The sequence below is a fragment of the Panthera pardus genome, unplaced genomic scaffold (genome assembly GCF_024362965.1).
Source record: "Panthera pardus isolate Hobbes unplaced genomic scaffold, ASM2436296v1 HiC_scaffold_8, whole genome shotgun sequence".
Lineage (NCBI taxonomy): Eukaryota > Metazoa > Chordata > Mammalia > Carnivora > Felidae > Panthera > Panthera pardus.
The window spans coordinates 153,140,461-153,159,127 of NW_026527013.1; the positions used below are offsets into that span (position 1 = coordinate 153,140,461).

The window sequence follows — 18,667 nt, forward strand, 5'->3', positions numbered from 1 at the left end:
GTACGCAATCCCACAAACCATCAGATCATGACCTGAGCCGAAACCAAGAGTTCGACGTTCAACCAACTGAGCCACCCAGGCACCCCGAACTTTTTGAAAATTTAAGTAAATCAAGAATATTTCTGTAAAAAACAAGACATAAAACCATATATTCATTACCACCTTCAATGTGCATGTACTTGCTAATGGAAGAAATTGAATCCTGCCTCTCGCATGCCACATGGAAAACTTCTGCTATAAATATTGAAGAGTAATGTGAATTGGCTAATAGTGCAAAAATGTGCCCCAGCTGCCATGTGTACTTGCAGTAAATACCACACAACTGCAGGTATGCCCAGAGCTACTGATCAGAAGACAAAGAGGAAGGGAAATGGATACTGGAAACCACTGATTGTGCAAGGATCTACAGTATCCAGGCAATCCGAAAGGCAAGGACCTATAATATCCAGGCAATCCAAAAGGCAGGCCTTGACAGGTTGATTCGTTTTTGCTTCCCACACGTTTCCACCACAGAAACCCTCCACAAAGTCTGAAACTGTATCTGTTTCCAATGATGACAGTGGTTCAGCCCACAGACCTGCACAGAGTTCACAAGCAATCATGTTTTGTGTTGAGGACGTAGGATAAGAGATGTGGAGAAGCATTTCCGTGGGGCCTGGGTGGTGTAAGTCATAAGCAGAGAAAACCTTTTAAAGCAGAGGCCCAAGGCAGGGTCCTCTCTTGCCTGGGTCAGGGCAGTACTGATTTAACTCATCTGTGTTTTGATCATTAAACAGGGTAGTATATCTAAAGAACTTAGAACAGCACTACACAATGGTATTATGAGTGATTATTACTTCCTTCTGAATACATTCCTGTATTCTCCCAAATTTCTACAATGATATAATACTTTATTTTCCAATAAATCTCTTGGAAAAATATTCCTAAATAAGAATAGAGAAATTCAATGATAGAGTAATACGTTATTTTACAAATAATAATGAATATGAGGTGATGGATGTGTTAACTAACCTTAAGGTGGTAATCATTTCACAATTATATACATGTATCAAATCATCATCTCATACACCTTAAACTTATACAGTGTTATATGTCAATAATATCCCAATAAAGCTGGGAAAAATTTTTTTTAAATAATAATGACATTCCGAATCAATGTACAAAACTCAAAATAGTGCTTAGAATAAACATACTTTGAGCATATAGCAATAAAAATAAAAAGGAAATTGCATACACATATAAAATATAAATCAATTTTATTTATGAATGTATAGATGTATATAATTATAACAAAAATTACCAAATAGTGAAAAGAAATACATTAGAAGAACATATGTCATAACAGAGTTACTCAGAATTTAAGGAGGTTTTAATATAGTAAAACCAGTAACATAATCATGTTAGGTGGTTAAATGATAAAAATTATATGATTATACAAAGATACCAATTCTTACTAAAAGCTTCCAACAATAAATGTTTTTTCCCTTATTAAATAGAGAACATTTGTTTAAAGCCAACAATAAACTTCATATGTAATGAAGAAACATCAGAATTTATATTTTAACACAATTTTATTTAACACAAAGCAAAACAGAAATACACAAGAAAAGACAAACATGTCTTTTTTGCAGCTATGGTTTTACATTTGGAAGAAACAAAAAGGCCACCTAACACTGGTAGAACAAAGATAATTCAACAAAAGACAAACATTTAAAAAATTAATAGCATTCTAATGACAGAGATTCCCATACTGAGTAGCAATACAGATGTATTTAGCCAAGAAAAAATTAATGTAATAAGGGATATATAAGGCCTAGATAAAACCAAGAACAAATTATCACGAGAGAAATCAAGGAACCCATCAGTAAGGAAGCGATTTAATTCCTTGATGGGAGGAATTAGTGTCATAAGCATAAGTCTTAAGCAGTTCATTTTAGGCCTTGATGATTCCAAATGAAGCACCAAAAAGATGTTTACCTTAAATAACACATTCCTTAGGGGAAAAAAGACTTTTTGAAAATTAAAAATATATATGTGGGGGCAAAAAAGAACAATGAAGACCAGTATCATACTGATTCCATGGATTCAAACACAGAGTTTGATTCATTACATGACAAAAAATACTTCTTCACTGCGAAGTGTCCAAAAAGAAGAAATTACGGTTTTGTTTTGGCTCAAAGCTCGGGAGTTAAAGCAGAAAGCCTGGCAAAGCAAGTACTACTCTGAGAACTTTGAGAATGCTAAGAGAACGGCCTCTCTTGGGGTCAGGAAAGACTAACTAGCATTTTAAAGAATCTGGTTTTGCCAGATTTCAAGGCAGGAAGAGGGAAGGATTGGCACTTAACAGGAACATCCTTTACAAACAGAGAGTCATAAAATAAAATGGCACATTCCAAAAATTACAAGTAGGTCAGTACACACAATATTGGTCTGCATTTTCAAAACTCAGTCAAAGGCCAATATTTAAAAACCTGAAAATGTATCATAAAATCTGGATCTGGCTTCTTTCGACTAGTTGGACAACATGACAGCCTGGGTCTGCTCGCCCACATGGGTATGAGAGGCAGGTGCCCCTTCAGATGGGCAACTTGCTACGACACGTCCTCTCTCCCCCCATTTCTCTTACAGCCAGCTCACATCATCCATTTAGGTCATCTGTCTCATCCAAGAAGGCATTTGAGTTTATGACTCCTACCTTGCATTGTGGGGACCAATGAAGGTTATGGCAAAAGATAGCATGTGATTAGATCTGCATTTCAAAAGCCCAACTGGGCACAGGGTGGAAGGCTTGGAGATGGTGGGGTGAGTAGAAGGTGGTAAGGAGACCAATGAAATCCACAAAAGCCTATTGTATGAAAAATTAAAATGGGGCTGCCATCACTGAAGGAAAGCAGGGGGCTACCTCACACCTTCTATAAAAATACTCTCACAAGACAGAACCGGAAAACCAAGGAGTCCTGGATCTGTGGCATAAGAGCAAGAGCTGATGAGGATTGGAAACAAGGCTGTGTGTAGGGGATGGAAAGAAAGGGGCAGAGGAGGACAAAAACTTGAGAGTTCTGAAGGGAAACTAATCTCCAACACTGGGTAACCAGTCTGACATAAGGAACCAGGAGAAAGACGAGTATGAGGACAATTTGTAGGGTTTTGCTTTAAGTTGGTAGTTTGTTGATACTCCAAAAATAAAGAAACCAAAGAAGGGACGAGTCTATAGGAAAGTTAATATTTAACCTAGGTTATGTTGAATTTGTGGGGTCTATGGATGTGCACCTTCCCTCATACACCCTGATAAATGACCAAAGAAAAATCATCTCCAATTCTCCTGTAGTAACTTTCCAACAGCTGAATCATGAGCTGGAAATGAGGGTCAAGTATAATTATATAAAATATCTTTACAGAATGAATACTAACAGAACTAAGCTTTAAAGGGAATATTATACATTCCCTATGTATTCACTATACATAAAATATTGTAACAGAGATTACAGAGAGCTAATAACTGCACATAAAAGCATAATTAGAAGATGTATAAAAAAAAACACAATACTGTAAAAGTCCACCAAGTCTCTTAATAGACAGGATATACATTTATACCCTACACTTTCCATTAAGAATTTAAGATGGCTAAAAAAATTTAATGAAAAATTAAAAAAGAATTTTAGATGGCTTATAGCAAAAATACACATAGTAAAAGGATAAAATGTAAATAATAATAATAAAATGTAAAAATAATTTTGTAAAAAAATAGCACCAGGAAAAATCAGAACTAGGAAAAAGGAAACAAGGTACGCAGAACAGAAGGGCTTTCAGAAATACTGCTGTGGACAACCAAAGTGAAAAGATTAACCGCGTGACTCTCATTGTCCATGAGGAGAAAACACAGCAATTTCTCACTCTGAAAAGGATGTTTCTGCACACCTTCCCCAGTAGAGAAGACAGCATTTCATGATAAAACATGCTTCTAAACTAAATTAATGCAGCTTTACGAAAAACTCACTACCCTTGTCCCTATTTCTCAAATGTGTTATCGCAGGAAAGTTAAACTTAAAAACAAACAAACAAAACTTTACACACTGACATTTGGGGATATCACAACAGGAAACCCAGAAAAAGATCTCATGATGCTGCTTCTCCGTACCCCTCAATGAAAACAAAGAACCAAACATCTGAGCTTAACTGGATGAAGGGAGCTGGGCGGGGTGGAGAAGGGAGATAAAGGCAACGTGAGATGGGTGAGGTATATAGGTTTCTGATGGTCTCTCCTGATCCACAGAAAGAATGGATACGACTTCGAGGAACAGAGGAACAACATACTGTTTAAACGGCAGCAATGGAGCTTTGGCAAAGAAATTTAATAAAAAACAGAGAGTGGATAGAGTGAGGTAGAAATCTTTGGTGAGCACTCAAAAGTTATAAAGCTATGGTACTGGCTGAGGACGGATCCACAGAGGCGGGTATCATATGAGCAGGTACAAGTGATATCCTCTCGTGAAAATCGAGGAACCTCATCGAAAGCCATGCCATATCAGCACAGAGGAGGGCCCCAGGAACTGAAGGGCAAACACGAAATGCACTATATAAGACATACAGAAAACACACACAGGAAAATACTCACTTGCATATACTTAAAGAAACGCAAACCAAAAAGACGGTATCCTTTAGCACCTACAAGCCTAAGCAAAAGAAGAAATTCAAAAATTCAGTATGGTAAGGATTTTAAGAGTCCTATTCAAAATTTGTGAGAAAGAATTGAAATATCCCAGAATAAGGGAAATAGTGAAGTAAGCGATCATCTGTTAGTGTATCCGTGCATTCAAATGATTATACGTGATAAAATGCGAATAGGGAAAGGTGCTTATGAAACTTTAAGAAAAAACAAGAGTACAAAGTGTACGTATTCTAGAACTACCACTATGTAAACTGCGTATACGGGCGCATAGGAAAAACCCTGGGTGGGTCACAGAGCAAGTCAGCAGAACCCACTCCTTTTGGAGCTCCCGCCGGCCTGGGGAAAGCTCTTGGGGACTTCGGGCAGGATGGGCCATCTTCACGGTGCACGCTGGACCGACCCCAACCATACTCACGTCCTATCCTCTCTGCCTGCTCAGCGTCCAACCACATCCCCGACCACCGTCCTCTTTGATTTTACAACAACTTGTGAGGTAGGTACTACTACGACCGTGACTGGAAAATGATGAAATGAATGAGCTTACAAATTAAGCTCAACAGAAGCTTTGTTTTCAGACCTTCTAGTTGGACACGCTTCTTCTTTCACTGACGTCCTTTAAGGTTTACCTGCATGTGGTTTCTTGGCTGACTGAGCGGGGCCGGGCACCAGAGGGCTGGCCTCTGGAGCGCCGGCTACGTGTACTCCTGGCTCCTCAAGGCCCTGTGAACACTCAGCTGAAGCTGAATTCCCTAAAAAGAAGACGAAGAGATGAGCTTTCCCGGGACACCTCTTTTATCGCTCTCCATTTCATTTTGTGTTGGGAGCATCGGCCCAGCAGATCAGATCCCAGCCAAAAGTCCCAACACTGCTCTGGATTTGGAGAGTTTGTGTTTTCTAGATTTATTTCACACACACACACACACACACACACATACACACACACACACACACACAAGTTCATAGTTAGGAGAGACCCACTAAACAAGACCAGATGAGGGTGATGACAGGCCCTGTACCTGGCCTAGAAGATCCCCGCCATCATTCAGGCTTCCCTAGACAGCCTCCAACACTACCTTCAAACCACCCGCTCAGGAAGTCAGCCACGACCATCCCAACAGAAGAAAACTCCGTATCAAGAAGCACCTGGGTGGGGGCGCCTGGGTGGCGCAGTCGGTTAAGCGTCCGACTTCAGCCAGGTCACGATCTCGCGGTCCGTGAGTTCGAGCCCCGCGTCAGGCTCTGGGCTGACAGCTCGGAGCCTGGAGCCTGTTTCCGATTCTGTGTCTCCCTCTCTCTCTGCCCCTCCCCCGTTCATGCTCTGTCTCTCTCTCTGTCCCAAAAATAAATAAAAAACGTTGAAAAAAAAAATTTTAAAAAAAAAAAAAAAAAGAAGCACCTGGGTGGCCCAGTCTGCTAAGCAGCCGTCAGCATGGAGCCCATTTCAGATCCTCTGTTCCCCTCTCTTTCTGCCCCTCCCCCCCCACCTCTCTCTCTCAAAAATAAATAAACATTTCAAAAGAAGAAGGAAAACAAAACAGAACTCCGTATCAATAGTTTGGAGACTCTGACTTTGCTGGTTTGGTTTTCCCAAATTCAGCAATTCTCCTAAGCCCACCACCCACTGAAACTGATTTCCAGCTATAAACAAATCGAATAGAATAAGTAACCTGAATGCATTGTAATTAAAAGTACACCAAACCACACTTTGTAGACCCATTTTTTAATGGTAGACTATGCAGCAACATGGGAAAATATTTATGATTCTTGATAAAGTGAAAATTTAAGATACTAATGCACACTTCGACCACAACTAGACCGGAATTTGTATAGTAACAGGAGGGACGGCCCTGCAAAATAAATGGTAACGATCATTGTGGATGGAGTGAGTGGAATCATGCAATTTATATCTCTACTCTCTACTTCCTAAATTTTTCTGTAATATGGTTAAAATTTCTTAATAACTAAAAAAGAACATACTTTCTTAAAAGTTCTCATCACGGGAAAACAAACTTTGTAACTATGTATGATGACAGATGTTACCTACACTTAACTGCGATCATTTCTGCTGTGTATACAAATATCGAAATACGTACCTCTGAAACTAATACAACGTTGTATGTTTACTACCTCAGTAAAAGTAAAGAAAGAAAAAGAAAACACTTGAATTCAAATTTAATAAAGAAATCCATTCCTGTGTTTTCCTTCCCTTTCTAGGCCACTGGCCCACCTCCTTCCTCTTTCTTCCTAACAAAGCTGTGAGGACAGTTGTACCTACTTCCTGGCCCCCAGCTTAGCGAGGAGGTACACTGCTCAAACCCTTGGGCAGATGTTATTAGCCGGCGGTGCAGAAACTAAACTCTATCCCTTCCTTCCTTTAGTTAGAACCACAGTTCTAGGGGCACCTGGGTGGCTCAGACGGTTAAGCGTCCAATTCTTGGTTTCAGCTCAGGTCATGATCTCAAGGTTTAGTGACTTCGAGCCCCACATCGGGCTCTGTGCTGACAGCGCATGCTTGGGATTCTCTCTCTCTCTGCCTCTCCCCTGCACGTGCATTCTCTGTCTCTCTCAAAACAAATAAGTAAAGTTTAAGAAAAAATTTAAAAAAAAAAAGAAGAACCATAGTTCTCCATCAGAAAACATCAGAAAATATTGGTGGTCCGGTTTCCCCAAGGATAGAGCAAAACTTACAATGTGAGGTGCTATCCCCCCCAGACTCACTTTCTGGTCAAAACTATGTGTCGGTAGTGTTCTCCCTCTGATATTCTCACCTTGACTTTCAAGCACCTTGTGCAGCTTCATATGCTTGTAGGTAGAGATTATCTGAAAATTAACGACACTTGGGACACTCAGTCCTTGGTCCTGCAGCAGCTTCAGGGCTGCGGCATGAATGAGCTGATGGGACCGTTTGCATTTCTGAAGTCTGCACTCCCCTCTGACAAAGGACTTGCACACGTGAAACTTGTTGCACTTCTCCTTCATGTTGCAGTAGCCATGCAGCGCTTCCCCTTTGTTGTACAGCAAACACACCTGGCACAGAAATGAAGCGACGCTTGACACGTTTGTTTGCACTGTCATTTACGGCAATTGACGAAAGAAAAAAAAATTTATTTTTACGATTTTAGTTTTAAGTCATTTCTACACCCAACGTGGGGCTCGAACGCACAACCCCGAGACCAAGAGTCACACGCTCCACTGACTGAGCCAGCCAGGCACCCTGAGAAAACATTTCTGTAAAAGAAGTGTGATCAGCAGAGACTTGGGCCAACATATGTTAAAATATAAACGAACTGAACAGTATGACACTGGTTCAGGGATGTAGAGGAGATCAAGAAAAAGAGATCCTACACCTAGCCTCAAAATAAAAATAATCCATTCCTTAAAGATTTGATAGAGCTCCACAATAAAACTGTATGAGCCTCATGTTTTCTTAAAATTTTTTTTTTAACGTTTTTATTTCTTTTTGAGACAGGGAGAGACAGAGCATGAACAGGGGAGGGTCAGAGAGAGGGAGACACAGAATCTGAAACAGGCTCCAGGCTCTGAGCTGTCAGCACAGAGCCTGACACGGGGCTCAAACTCACGGACCGCGAGATCATGACCTGAGCCCAAGTCGGCCGCCTGACTGAGCCACCTAGGCGCCCCAAGCCTCATGTTTTCTTGTAGAAGACTTTTTAACTAATACTGTGGTTCCGTGCGATTTTAAATTTTTTCTTTTTTTTAAAAATGTTTATTTATTTATTTGAGGGGGGGCACAGAGAGAGGGAGAGAATGAATCCCAAGTAGGCTCTGTGCTGCGCAGGGCCCAACTCGGAGCTCGACCTCACCAACTGAGATCACCACCTGAGCCAAAATCAACAGTCACTTAACTGACTGAGCCACTCAGACACCCCTAAATTTTTTATCTTAATGCTTTTGTTGTTCAAAAATAAACACTATTCTGGCTTTCTGTATTTTCTTAAAACAGTTTTTTTTAATGTTTATTTATTATTAGTTTAATGTTTATTTATTTTTGAGAGTGAGATAGAGTGTGAGAGAGAGAGAGGGAGACACAGAATCCGAAGCAGGCTCCAGGCTCCGAGCTGTCAGCACAGAGCCCAACGTGGGACTTGAACTCGTGAACCACAAGATCACGACCTGAGCTGAAGTCGGACGCTTAACCAACTGAGCCGCCCAGGCGCCCTGTTTATTATTTTTGAGGGAAAGAAAGTGATCAGGAGAGGGGCAGAGAGAGAGAGGGAAAGAGACAGAGAGTCCCAAGCAGGCTCCACACTGTCAGTGCAGAGCCTGAGGCAGGGCTTGAACCCACGAACAGTGAGATCATGACCTGAGTGGAAATCAAGAGTCAGACGCTCAACCAATGGAGCCACCCAGGCAACCTGAAACCATTTGGATGAGTCATATTTTTTTCTAGAAATGTGTCCATTTCATTGAAGTTTTCAAATGTATTAGTATCACATTGTACGTATTTCCAATGTGTGTTTCTTTCAACACCACCAAGTAATTCTCAGAGGACAATGACCAGATGTCCCACAGATTTTAACTCCACCCGAATACTGTCTACCTGGACGTAGCGGCAGATCCCACAGGTTAAGGGCTCAGTCCCACGAGGCTGCCCCACCTCAAATGTCCATCTGTTGCTGCCTGAACTGCTATAAAGGTCATCACCACCTCCTCCTCCAGTTAATGTGCCAGAACAGCTCACAGGAGTCAGATGACCACTTTATTATAAAATGATATAACCCAGGAACACACAGGTAGAAGAGCCGCACGTGGAGACGTGAGGGGAGAAAAGGTGTGGAGCTTCCATACCCTCTCCTGGGGCCTCACTCTCCCAGCACCTCCGTGTGCTCACCACCCTGCACGCTGTCTGGAGGTCTGTCCTTTTGGGTTTTTATGGAAATTTCCTAACACAGGCATGATCGATTACATCATGGGCCACTGGTAAATGAACTCCATCCCTAGGCCCCTCTGCCCTCCCAGGGGGTGGAAGAGTGAGGGGGAGGGGATAAAAGTTACAACTCTCGGGGCGCCTAGGGGGCTCAGGTGGTTAAGCGTTCGACTCTTGGTCTCGGCTCAGGTCATGACGTCACAGTTCATGGGGTTGAGCTCCGCACTGACAGCACAGAGCCTTCTTGGGAACCTCTCTCTCCCTCTCCCTCTCTGCTCCTCCTCTGTTCACACAGTCTCTCTCTCTCTCTCTCTCTCTCTCAAAATAAATAAATAAAGTTAAAAAAAAGTGTTGGGGAAAAAAAAAAAAAGTTGTTCTCCTGACAACCAGCTCCCATCCTTAGGTTACCAAAGGGCTTTCCAAAAATCACTTAACAACAGACACCTTTAGAGCTCTCATCATGTAGGAAATTCCAAGGGTTTTAGGAGCTCTATGTCGGGAATGGGGATGAAGACCAAATATATTTATCATTATAACCATAAGATCACAATGTTTGTCCCTATCGTCTTTTTATTGTGTGATATATCTGTTCCTGTGTACTGTGTCTTTAGGAGAGTGGTGGAAAGGGGTCAGAGCCATTTCCATACAAGAGATGTGGGGCACCATTCCTGATTCCTCCGTGGTCCCCGCTACCAAAGTGGCCATGCTGCGTGTCACAGGATACACACCTCCAGTGCTGGGTGACAGGACCAGGGGTGGGCTCCTGTCCCAAGTGCAGCCAGCCCACTGGCTGCTCACAAAACACTGCGGTAGTCGGGTATGACAAGACGAGGCTGGACCCAGGAGAGCAGGCACAAGCCATAAGGAAACGGGCTCAATAAGTTCAACAATGTAACAACGTTAAACATCTGTAAGTCAAACAATATCGTAAAAACTAAAAGGTTGGGGCGCCTGGGTGGCTCAGTAGGTTGAGAATCCGACTTCAGCTCAGGTCATGATCTCACAGCTCGTGGGTTCGAGCCGCACGTCGGGCTCTGTGCTGACAGCTCAGAGCCTGGAGTCTGCTTCGGATTCTGTGTCTCCCTCTCTCTCTCTCAAAAATAAATAAACATTAAAAAAAATTTTTTTTTTTTTAACTAAAAGGTAACTAGAAGTGTCGCCACCCCTTCTCTGTCAGAGAGGAAGGACTGGACTGGACCCCCGTTACTGCCATTCTCTTCTCCCTTCCTGCCAATAACCTGCTCCAGCTGCGGCTCCGGGTCCTTTTGGCAACATCGTTGGGATGTATCTGGCTTATAACCATGACTGATCAAGTCTGGCTTCAAAGCCCAAAGAAGTGAGAAAGGAGATGTGGATGCCAAGGATAAACCCCGTGGCTAAGGCTGACTCCTACAGATTCTACTGCCTTGAGGGCGGCCTTTGCCATCTCACCAAAGGCTCCAGCTCATACCTCCAGCCTGTGACTTCCTTCCCTTCTCGACCCTGAACTACCTTAGCATTAACGGGGCACCACACTCACAAACGACCCTCCGGTTTCCCAACATCCCCCCTTCTTCCCACCCCACCCCTCTTCTGGCAACTTGAATGTCTACGACAGCATCAGTGCTAGAGTAGAAAATTCTACTTTTCACTGGTGGGCTCTTGTAATATTTTCTTTGGGGATTCCAACTGTTTTGTTTTCAAAAAGTCTTTGTGTATAGCTAAGCAGATACAAATACGCTAATTTCACCATGACAGCAGTTCTAATGGGCACTGGTTAAACATTTGGAACTAAATCATTTCAAAGCAATTAAAATTGGTATCTAAAGCCCCAAGAAAGTAAATGGGGGAGGATACTTTCAACAAACGTGACCACAAAAGGGACCCGTATCATTACAGACATCTAATAGGGGTGCCTGGGTGGTTCAGTCGGTTAAATGTCTGACTCGTGATTCAGCTCAGGTCATGATCTCATAGTTTCGGGAGTTCGAACCCCAAGTTGGGCTCTGCACTGAAAGCATGGAGCCTGCTTGGGATCCTCTCTCTCTCTCCCTCTCTCTCTCTCTCTCTCTGCCTCTCCTCCACTTATACAACCCCCCCAATAAATAAACTTTAAAAAAAAGACACCTTATCAATTAAAGGGAAAACAAATGCCTCAACAGAAAAATAGGCAAAAGCATGAACAGGCAATTCACAAAACACAGGCTTCAGAGACAGATGTAAATTCAAATCTGCTATGTACTACGTGACCTTGAGCAAGTTAATGTAGCTGAGTCTCAGTTTCCTCACCTGTAAAACCGGGACAGGTTATTAATGAGCTAAGATATGTGAATGACTTAGCCTTCTGTAAGCAATCAAAAAACTAGTGGCTAAGAGCGCCTGGGTGGCTTAGTTGGAGCCTCCAACTCCTGGTTTCAGCTCAGGTCATGATCTCTGAGTTCGTGAGTTTGAGATATCTCAAACAGCACAGAGCCTGCTTGGGACTCTCTGTCTCTGTCTCTGCCTCTGCCCCTCCCCCACTTGCTCTCTATCTCTCTCAAAAAAATAAAAATAAAATAAACTAGTAGCCATTTTCATTATTTCTTTACCACACGCGTCCATCACTCCTTGTGGATCAAAGCCTAAAATCACAGAGACTGCATAAAGGTCAGCACTGCACCATAACCTCCACCCATACACCTGACCTCTGCAAGGTGACTTTTGATGTTCTCGATCTCCTTCATCGTGCATTCAGTATGAGGGTGAATTCTTGGTAACTCACCTCTGGTAAAAGGCAGGGGTCATTCTGTAAAAGCAGGATCCGAAGCTGGGCCTCATTGAGGCCAAAAAGCCCATGGTTTTTCAGAACTTGGATGTTGACGGGTGTGTGGATATCATGGGAAAGGGTACAGGTAGACCTAGGAGAACACAGAGCTCTGGATCAGAGGCCCAGGTGAAGGGGCCAGTCCGCCAAAGTCCTGGCCTTCGACTCACGTGTGAAGTTAAACAATTTTCCCTGAACCCAAAGATACCACAGCTAATACAGCCAGCGCTAATAATAAAAAAGCCGAGTGGAAGCCACTCTCCTCCCAAGGTCACTTGCATTTTAAATCGGGATGCCTGAACGCCAGCCAAAGGCACCCCCTGCCCCAGTCACCTGCCTTGATGCCTTCTGTTGTTGGCCGGAAGGTGACTGACAGTACTTCTCCACCCCGAACAGCTGCCCACCCCCCCCCCCACAGTCCCCCGACGTTGGGAATGAAGTGTGCCCCCGACCCCGCTTTGGGGAGCCTGAGTGAACCAAGGATGACCAGAGGCCTCAAAACACCGCCCTCGGTTTCCTGGGGGTCATTCCAGATCGGGCTTTCTAAACCCGGTGAGCACCGACTCACTTGGGTAAAACTTTGAGGTTACGTGCAAAGAAAGGAAGGGCACTCTCGATAAAGGGTCCGAGGACCTCACAGGTCCGCAAAAGCCCCCCAGTAGGACCACCGGAGTAAACGAACTCAAAAGTCCCAGTCCGGGTTTCCCGCGGCCGCGCCGCGGTTTCCGCGGGCAGGGGCTGGACTCCGGGGGGCGAGCAGCGGTGAAGAAATCCCGACCGATCGGGACGACTTCGGGCCTCGCTCCGCGCCGGAGCCCCCTCCCCCACCCCCGAGGACGCCGCGGGGGCCCCTTCCCGGGCCTTCCCTTCCGCCCTCCGACGGCGGGGCGGGGTGCACCCCCCGAACGAGCGATCCCTTTTCTCCTTCCCCCCGGGCCCCGCTCCCCCGCCGCCCGCCTCACCAGCAGTCGCGGTTCGGGCACTTGCCCAGCATGTGGCGGCGGCAGAGGTGCAGCTGGTCGCAGGCCTGGCACTCGCCGCGCTGGTAGCGGGCGCAGAGGCGCGCGGAGGACACGGCCACCACCCGCCAGGCGCAGGGGCCGCCGCCCGCGCCGCCCGCGCCGGCCGCCGCCTCGGCCTCGGCGTCCCAGAGGCCCTCCCTCATCTCCACCTCCTGCAGCAGGAAGCGGTCGGGCCCGGCCTGGCGCAGCACGTCCCGGAGCCGGGCCTCCGAGAGCTCCACGTGGCCGCGCAGGTCCCGCAGGAACATGCGGCCGCCGTTGGCGCACAGCACCTTGGTGAGGAAGGAGCACACCGTGGGCTCCGCCATGGCCGCGGCCGAGCACGGAAACCCGAGGCGGGCAGACTCCTCCCAGTCACGTCCACGACTCGGGCCCGAGCTCCCGGGGCCGGGCCGGGGGTGGGGGGAGGGCGCGCCGCGGCGGCAGAGGCGGGGGCGGGGGCCTGCGGGCCACCCGCGGGCGCCACCGCGTTCACCGAGCGCCGGTCAAGGGGAGGCCTCGCCTAGAGGGACGTGGGTGGTGGGGGGAGGCGTGACCCGCGAGCAAATGAGAGGATCCGAGGTGCCCATGAGGGCTGCAAAGATAAAACGGGTAATGAGGTACGAGGGCCCTTAGGGGGTTGCTGGGGGAAGGACTCCGAGGGAGCCACCAGCGACATGTGGGCATGTGGCTGTCGAGGCCTTGAAACGTGACCGGTTGGAACCGAGAGGTGATGGAAGTGTGAGATACACGCCCTGGATTGCAAAGGTTTTGGGATGCAAAATATCTGATTGAGAACTTTCTCAGTCGTGTTCACTTGATGATATTGAAATAAAAATGTTCTTACAGTTTCATCTGTTTCTTTGACTTTTCTGATGTAGCTCCGAGCAAATTTTAAATTACATGTGGGGCTCACTTTATTGTCGTTGGACCACACCAGTCTAGACCTGTACGTCTACGAAGCAGCTATCCTTGTTGGCGACGATGCACAAAGAGAAGATCTCTTTTGCATTGCTGGTGGGAATGCTAGCTGGTGCAACCGCTGTGGAAAATGGTATGGAGGTTCCTCAAAAAGTTAAAAAGAGAACTACCCTAGCACCCAGCAATTGCACTACTAGGTATATATGCAAGGGATACAGGTATGCTGTTTCAAAGGGGCACATGCACCTCAACGTTTATAGCAGCACTATCAACATTAGCCAAAGTATGGAAAGAGCCCAGATGTCCATCGACAGATGAATGGATAAAGAAGATATGGTTTATATATACAGTGGAGTATTACTCGGCAATCAAAAAGAATGAAGTCTTGCCATTTGCAACTATGTGGATGGAACTGGAGGGGATTGTGCTAAGCAAAATTAGTTAGAGAAAGACAAATCATAAGACTGCGCTCATATGAGGAATTTAACATACACAACAGATGAACATAAGGGAAGGGAAGCAAAAAGAATATAAAAACAGGGAGGGGGACACAACATAAGACTTTTTTTTTTTAATGTTTATTTATTTTTGAGACAGAGACAGACAGTGCGAGCAGGGAAGGCGCAGAGAGAGAGGGAGACACAGAATCTGAAACAGGCTCTAGGCCGGGAGCTGTTAGCACAGAGCCCAACACGGGGCTCGGGCTCACGAATCGCGAGATCATGACCTGAGCTGAAGTCGGATGCTCAACCCACTGAGCCACCCAGGTGCCCCAACATAAGAGACTCTTAAATACAGAGAACAAACTGAGGGTTGCTGGAGGGGCTGTGGGGGGGGAGGGGAGATGGGCTAAATGGGTAAGGGGCATTAAGGAGGACACTTGTTGGGATGAGCACTGGGTGTTATACACAGGGGATGAATCATTGGAATCTACTCTGGGAAACATTATCGCACTATATGCTAACCAACTTGGATGTAAATTAAAAATGAATAAATGGAAGCAGCTATCCTTTCTGCCCAACAGCTTGCTCATTTAATGAACAGCTTTTGAGCCACCGCTCATGCTGTGACAGAAAACAGAGACACCTAAGACCTAACGGAGGAACTCAACCAGCTCTCTTACAGGGTGGTTGTGGGGATTAAACCAGCTGATGGCATGTAATGTAAAGAACATAAGAGGAAGGTGACTGACTGGCAAGAGGCCAGACCTTCTCTGCCATGCTTAGAAATTTGGACTTCTATCCTGAAGACGTTGGGAAGCGATTAAAGGAATTTCAGCTGGAAGTGGCAGGATCCCTCCGCGCAGAATGTTTCTCCTGCTCTAGATGTATCCTTTCTGCCTTTCATCTGAGATTAAATGACACGTCTTCAGCAAGACCTTTCTTGACCTCTCCACGCGGAACTTACCACTGATCGTGTCTCTTCTTATTTCTGTATTTGTAGAATTCAAGCAGGCGAAAGTAGGCAATCTGTTGGACAGGACAAAGTAGGCTTTGTCCTGTTCATTGCTCTGTCTGTAAACTTAAAAAACAGGGCCTGGCCATACTTAGGAGAGGTGTTTCAGAAAGATCCCTGGTAGGCGTGAGAAGAATGGATTTCTAGAAGAGCAGGGCAAGATAAGGAATAACCGAAGAGGATTTGAGGGACTGTAACTTCAGTTTTCATTGTGTTGGGATTGCAGTGGACAATCCAAGGTAAGAGGCTCAGTAGGCAGTTGTATTGTAGGCACAGGTCTAGAGTTTCCAAAAGATGCGGGGGATATAGACTTGAGCGACATCAGATTATTAGGTAATTGAAACGGCGAGAGTCGATAAGCTCTCTCCGCAAAATGGAAAGTGTGTAAAGCAAGCATGGGAGGATAGAGCCTTCTATTTTAGCGACATTAGAGAGGCAAGGGGAGGAAGAGAAAAATCCTAAGGAAAGCGGAAGTAGCCTTTCCTTCCTGCCTCGCCTAGGTCTTTTGACTACATCTGCACCTGGACTGTCTGCATAAGGTCTTTGTCCCCCAGAAGGAGCAAGCTTGCCGGCCATTGAGGCAGGCTGGAATTGCCAAGGCATCAACACTCCAGCAAGAACCCTCGACTGGTGATGTTAGGGAATGAGTGAGGTGGGGGCCCACTCAGACCCCCAGAGTTGGTAGGAAGGTTATTTTAAACTAAAGACAATTTGAGATTCAGCAGATGTAGAAAGAAGCCTTCTTGGAGCTTCCCTTATTTCACCAAAGGCAGAAACTGCTGGAAGTGAGGCTGCCATAGATCCTCTCTCTGGGCAAGTTTCATGGCCATGAGGAAAAACAAAATAAAATAAAACAGAGATCACTGGCACCTGCATAAACAAACATTATCACAAACTTCCATATCTCGTTTGTTCCTCTGGAAACCATTTGTTCTTCCCACAGAAGGCTTTTCTCCCCTCTCCCTCTCCCCTATTAATTTAGGTACATAAACCGTAATCTTTAACGGTTTAGGGAGTCCCTTTGTTTCCATATGCGCGTGATGAACGTCCCCCCCCACCCCTTTCTCTCCTGTTAATCTGTCTGCTGTCAGTTAAATTCACACTCCAGAAATTGAACCTAAGAGGATAAAGGAAGAGTTTTTCCTACCAGATAGTGGCTAAATATCCCAGGGCATTGTTCCTCAGGTGGAACAATTTCAAAGTGTATATTCCATAATTTCCCAAAAGTTTGTCAGTGGCATTGAGCCCCAGTTGCCCACGGCTGTAACCTGCTCATTAACATGCCCTATATTGCCTTCCTTTCCCTGACTCACCTCCCCACTTCTCTACCAGTGTTTCTTGGAATCACCTCCCAAATAATCTCCTTGCATACAATCCTTTTCTATTTTCTTCCGAGGAAGCCAGCCTAAGATAGAAACCGATAAAGGGAGCCTAGAGAAAAATGAGATTCATTCATGGACACAGAGGAGAAAGTTTCAAGGAGGAGGTGGTCAGCATTATAAAATGCTGCAGGGAGTTTCCCTATGAGAGTGTTGATAAACTAGGCAAGTTTATTCCAGAGGTATAATGAGAAAAGGCAGAATTCTGTAGGCTAAGAATAAAAAGAAAAATGAGAAAATCCAACTTTTTGTCTTTTATTTTAGAGAAAGAACCTGAGTGGGGGAGAGGGGCAGAGGGAGAGAGAGAATCCCAAGTGGGGCTCTATCCCACACCTCTGGGATCTTGACCTGAGCTGAAACCAAGAGTCGACACTCAACCGAGCCACCCAGGTGCCCCATGGGAAAGTCCAACTTTTTAAAATAAGTTATCTGAAAAAATAAGGTAGTGATAAAATAATAATTAGAGGAAGACGTAAGATGGAGGGAGGTGTTTTATTATAGGAGAGGCAAGCGTAGTTCTATGCCAAGTGAACAGAGCCAATAAGAAGGGAACGTTGAAATTTGGCTGAGAAGAATAATTCAGTGGGTGATTTTCATAAGGCAGTGGGAGAGGACAGGACATGGGAAGAATTAACCTCAGACGGAAGAAGAAAAACCATAGAACAAGAGGAAAAGAAGCAAGGATGAGTATATAAAAAGACAAGTTTGTAGGCTTAAGATGAAGGAGAAAAAGTCTAATAGCCATTTGTGTTGTTAAGTATAAGACTGAGAATGTGTGGAGGGGGGGAGTCGTCACGTGAGGAGGCTAGCGAAGGTCTAACAAAGCTGTCCTGTGGGGTTGGGGGAATGAGGGCCGAGAGGGCAGGTGGGCCGTGAGAGGGCTTTGCCAAAGTTGAATACCAGGTGTACGTAATGGTGTTAATCCAAACAGCTCTGCAATTCTCTCTAAAAGTACTCAATATTAAAAATAAGTAAAAACGAAACTACTCAATGTTTATAGAAACGGAATTTGACGAACATTGCTAGGTTTGCCAAATGGATGGGACATAAAGTCAAAGGTTCTAGGTGACTGAAAGTATTCGCCGAAGGAGTGGCCAGGTGCTGAAGGGGCTCAGAGCTGGATAAGAAAGGAAGTAAAGACCAGAAGGGGCAGCATGTGTGTAGGGAACGTGAGAGCAAGAGAGCTAAAGGCCATACAGAGGTAGGTTATACAAGTTTACAACGTCAGGGGCGCCTGGATGGCTCAGTCAGTTAAGCATCCGACTCTTGGTTTCGGCTCAGGTCGTGATCTCAACAGTTCGGGAGTTCGAGCTCCAACTTCAACTCCACGATGATCATGCCTGCTTGGGAGTCTCTCTCACTCCCTCTCTCTCTGCCCCACCCTGCTCGCTCTCTCAAAAATAAATAAACTTTTTAAAAAGTTTACAATCTCAGAAGAGCAATTCTGACTAGCGGCAGGAGGGCGATGGACGTTGATGCCTGAAGTGTGAAGATGTTAGAGAAAAAGAGATTATGAGGATCTAAGGCTAGGAGTGTTGGCTATGTTGTCCACAATGAATGGTTGAAGGGGGA

At 45.2% G+C, this 18,667-nt stretch overlaps 2 protein-coding genes and 1 long non-coding RNA gene across 3 annotated transcripts in view; all 3 read right to left on the minus strand.

The window, feature by feature from the left end:
• The window catches only part of KIAA1549 (KIAA1549 ortholog), a 168,563-nt gene extending 164,044 nt beyond the window's left edge, over positions 1-4,519 (minus strand). The window contains exon 1 of the mRNA XM_053896747.1: positions 4,428-4,519. Coding sequence (XP_053752722.1) covers positions 4,428-4,519 — 92 coding nt within the window. The remainder of the gene's footprint in view (positions 1-4,427) is intronic.
• On the minus strand, positions 1,240-13,722 carry ZC3HAV1L (zinc finger CCCH-type containing, antiviral 1 like). The gene is made up of 4 exons (XM_019452901.2): positions 13,302-13,722; positions 12,298-12,433; positions 7,438-7,696; positions 1,240-5,418 (listed from the first exon to the last, which is right to left on the minus strand). Exons 1-4 carry the CDS (start codon positions 13,667-13,669, stop codon positions 5,285-5,287), a joined length of 897 nt encoding a protein of 298 aa, XP_019308446.1. The 5' UTR covers positions 13,670-13,722; the 3' UTR covers positions 1,240-5,284.
• LOC128775562 (uncharacterized) lies at positions 5,584-6,385 on the minus strand. Its single transcript, XR_008420347.1, has 2 exons — positions 6,066-6,385; positions 5,584-5,812 (listed from the first exon to the last, which is right to left on the minus strand). It is a non-coding gene; the product is annotated as an uncharacterized LOC128775562 (long non-coding RNA).
• Positions 13,723-18,667: the final 4,945 nt, after the last annotated feature.